Here is a 3838-nt window from a genome sequence, read left to right as displayed (position 1 = left end):
ATTGTAGTGGACAGTTTATAAGGTACTGATGCTGCCTCGCTATGTATATAGGGAGCTAGCTTATCAAGTGTTTTACCTAGAGTTTCCGATTTACAATATCTATGTAATTTTTGGAGATCAAGTCTTCCAACACTCTGTCGGAATTCACATGGGCACCAATTCCGCCCCGTTATTAACATATCTATTTTTGTATTTATATAAAGAAGAATTTATTTTAAAAACTTATTTACATAAAAAGAAGAAGAAAAATTTCTGTGGTCTTCAACTCGGCATTTAGATTTATCAACGATGTATTGTCGATACGTACATATAAATACCTGCTTTAATCTAATACGAATGATTTTTAACACAGGCAAGTTATTTACCAACAAGTTGATGAAGCAAGGATGTCAACAGTCTTGTTTACGTTTAAAGAAAGCTTTCAAAAAACAAAGTTTCTCATTTTTAAAATTGAAAAAAAAATATTGGGAGGATTTGTTGGGTTGGAGATGGGTGGACATTAGTCTTCGTTTCTAAATTAACTTGAGGTGTAATATCCCTCTAAGTAAGATAAATTTCTGATGACATTTACAAATGAGGACCATTTTATATAGTCAACTCAATCAAATATGTTCTATTGTATAGATATTGATCTTTAGTTTCTATTTCAAATATTTTCCTTAATAATTTATAAAAGTTTACGTAAAACACTTATACCCTAAAATGTCTTATTTCGGGATTTTTACTTTTTCCGTATATCGTTTACGTTTAGTTTACTGGAATGTCTTCCAGTGTGTTGCTGACATTTGCTTAGAGCAGACGAAATGGTAACATACATAAAAGTATGCAATTTGATAGGTAAGTGTTGTTTTGTTGCTTGTGATTTAACCTTGAAACAGTGAGCGTATTATTAGAAAAGCTGCAGGTAGATCAGACATCCGTTATATCTTGGCAATTTGTCGGATTTGTCTGAGTTTTAAGAGCATTAACCGTTAAGGATAAGGAGATTTTAATGATGACTGATTTCTGCAGACTGTGTCCCCTCTATATCAGTCATTACTTATTGATTTTTGATTCCGATTATAAACGGAAAAGATATATTTTTTTTTTATTTTGAAGGAATATCCTGCGTATTGGTTGTGTGTTTGTACGTAAATATATCTGCTGGAAGTAAAGAAACCGAGAGCCAGGTAAACATTTTCTTCTTTATAATTGGACTTAATTAGGTCTACTAAATGAGAGTTGCAGCCCCCTCCAAAACCCCTTCTTCATTCATATTAAAAAAAAATCTGCATAAGCATTCCAGCTTAACCATTTTCTTCATTGAAACTATCCCTTAAAGCTGAACACGATTCGTAAAAGGGTTGTGTCCGCCATTTTTGTTCGGATTCTCGCTATATCTGCAGACCCCTATATAAAGGACAGGACTTAGTCACTGTTCAGTGTAATCAGTCGACACCGGTGTAGACGGTGTAGACGGAAGTATGCCATACAGCACTTGGTAGCGACAATAATAACGTAATACTTCGTCTAATGCAGGAAATAAGATACAAAAGAAACTTAGAAAATAGTTTTACAGGTCAGTGCAGTATACTAACAAACACAGATACATGTAACTGTAATAACCAGGGTATTGACATGGTAGGCCTAGTAAATTCGAAATCTAAGGAAATGAAACATTCAGAGCTTAACTGACCCTTTTTGGCACAAGGTCCTGTTCCCTTCCAATTGGAAATTTTGAATCGAAATAGTGGCAAAATTTGGAAATATTGAGATCATTTACTTTTTTAAAATGACGAATAAAGAGTTACCGGGTACTTTGAATGCTTATTTCCTATTTACATCTTTATGAATCAATAAAATCTCAAAATTCAAGTTTGTTTTAACAAGAGAAGAATTTTTTACCTTAATTTTTGGAAAAAAAATAGTAGATTTTCAATTGGTACAGGGTTATTAAGCCCTGACATTACAAAAATAGCAGCTACTAAGATAGAGATCCATCGTCTAAAATAGTTCGAATAGCTCAAGTGGGAAAGAATCCTAGTATACCAAAAAGTAATTTTTATTCAGTAAGTTATTATTCAGTAAGTTACTAAATTTTGCACACGAAGCCACGCATGAACTTTTTTGTTGTTGATGACCGTTATTAAAATGACCTTAATAAAAAAATATTTTTTGTAGAAAATTGAAACAGCAGTTAAGAAACGTAAGTTGAATACATTTTCTTTTTGAAATTTGACTAGAAATTAAAAGGATATTTGATATATAGCAAAGGTTGTCTTTCTTGGTATATGTTAAATTGTTCATATCACGCAGTTGGACATGATGATGATGATGAACTAAAAGTTATCCAGAAAAGGGCTGCAAGACGAGTCGTAAGGCACAGAAAGACGCACAGCGAACAACCCACATACACGCACAACGTTAAACACACAAAGAAACACAGCGAACAACCCACGAAGAAACGCAAGGAAGGACACACGAAGAAGCATGATGTCCCCCAAAATGTCACCACTGCAGGAACTTCTACCAAAGACTCTAATGATACGGTAGAGAAATCAGAATATTGTTGTTATATAGAAATACATATAACATGTATAAGTACTCTACTCATTTTTTGGTATTATATATGTTTGAATCAAGTATGGGGTATTCCGCCTAAAATCGGAGAAAGTTAAAAGAGGCACTCGGCAACATAATTTGTTGTCACCATGTCATGTCAAAATCAATCCCGGTCGATTTAATTAACCTTAACATTTTTTAAAGTTTGTTGGACCCCAATAAATGAAATTAAATTAATGTTCTTAGAAAAACACATTGTGAATCATAACAAGCAAGCCGAATAAAAAACAAATGCTTTAGAAAAAAGGTATTAAAAATCAAGAAATGCTAAAGGCATAGTCATAATCATTATTTTTCAGGAAGAATCTATATATGCTAACAAGAAAACGGATGTCAACCAGAAAGCCGTGATAATTGGAGAAGAAAATGGACCCAAGGCGAAACCCAAGAAAGTGGACCCCACAGAAGTGGCTGACGATGACCTCAAAACAGGGGTTATCATCACAATCATCGTCGTCGTCATCGCTTTCGTTGGATGTGGAGCTGTCATGTGGGGGGTAAGAGATTTCGTTTTCTGTGAAGAGAAAAATAAATTCAAATTTCAAGATATAGGAATATATACAAGCAAGTATGATTTAGTACATTCATGATAAAAGGAAAGTTACGTTTGTGTAATGATTATTAAGGAATAATCAGTCTCAACAAAGGTTATTTATTTTTTGTTTCCACAGAGACGAGAACAGATAAAAGGAATCTTGTCAGGCGTGAAGGAAAAAATGAAAAAAGACAAAGGAGACGATTAAACTGTAAATCTGTGGATCAGGATCTTTCACTGTGTTACAGAGATTTGAATAATAATACTGAAACACTTTATCAGTAACTTTATTGGTGTTACAGAAATTTTAATAGTACTGCAAAAGTACAATTATTGTACTTAAGATTGGTGAAAGTAACAAATTGAATTTCATGTACATTTATTTATTTATTTGCGTTGGAGTTGTAAAAGTTTACCCTGAGATAAGAAGATTTCAAACAGACTAGGTTCAAAGTTCAATTAAAACATTACAAATGGGGAGCAGCGCGAACGTGGACCTCCAACAACATAAGAGGTGGGATTAGGTGCCAAGGAGGAGTGAGCATCCCTTGTCGACCATGCAAATTAATTTGTTGGTTGTTAATTTCCCATTTTCGTTTTAATTCTTGGTAATATACTTTCCACTATAGTAAAAGTTTGCTGTAACACATAATTATACAGCTGTCCTTCTATGAATCATTTTAGTCTGGATATTTCTCAGGT

At 33.4% G+C, this 3838-nt stretch overlaps 1 protein-coding gene across 1 annotated transcript; it reads left to right on the top strand.

Moving 5' to 3' along the window:
* Positions 1–750: 750 nt before the first annotated feature.
* LOC134270468 (uncharacterized) lies at positions 751–3412 on the top strand. The gene is made up of 6 exons (XM_062752683.1): positions 751–837; positions 1099–1169; positions 2161–2185; positions 2296–2528; positions 2901–3098; positions 3273–3412. The coding sequence occupies exons 1-6, from the start codon at positions 804–806 to the stop codon at positions 3342–3344; spliced, it is 633 nt and encodes a 210-aa protein (XP_062608667.1). The 5' UTR covers positions 751–803; the 3' UTR covers positions 3345–3412.
* Positions 3413–3838: the final 426 nt, after the last annotated feature.

Source organism: Saccostrea cucullata, unplaced genomic scaffold, assembly GCF_032062105.1.
Source record: "Saccostrea cucullata isolate Sc308-1 unplaced genomic scaffold, CSIRO_AGI_Scuc_v1 ctg1210, whole genome shotgun sequence".
Taxonomy (NCBI): Eukaryota; Metazoa; Mollusca; class Bivalvia; order Ostreida; family Ostreidae; genus Saccostrea; species Saccostrea cuccullata.
The sequence above is the reverse complement of the archived record's forward strand: the minus strand, read 5'-3'. Positions and strand labels throughout refer to the sequence as shown.

Coding starts and splice junctions, on each gene's coding strand:
- LOC134270468 (XM_062752683.1), top strand. CDS start 804: ATGGTAACATACATAAAAGTATGCAATTTGATAG. Junction 1,170..2,160: donor GTAAAGAAACCGAGAGCCAG/GTAAACATTTTC, acceptor TATTTTTTGTAG/AAAATTGAAACAGCAGTTAA. Junction 2,186..2,295: donor TGAAACAGCAGTTAAGAAAC/GTAAGTTGAATA, acceptor CATATCACGCAG/TTGGACATGATGATGATGAT.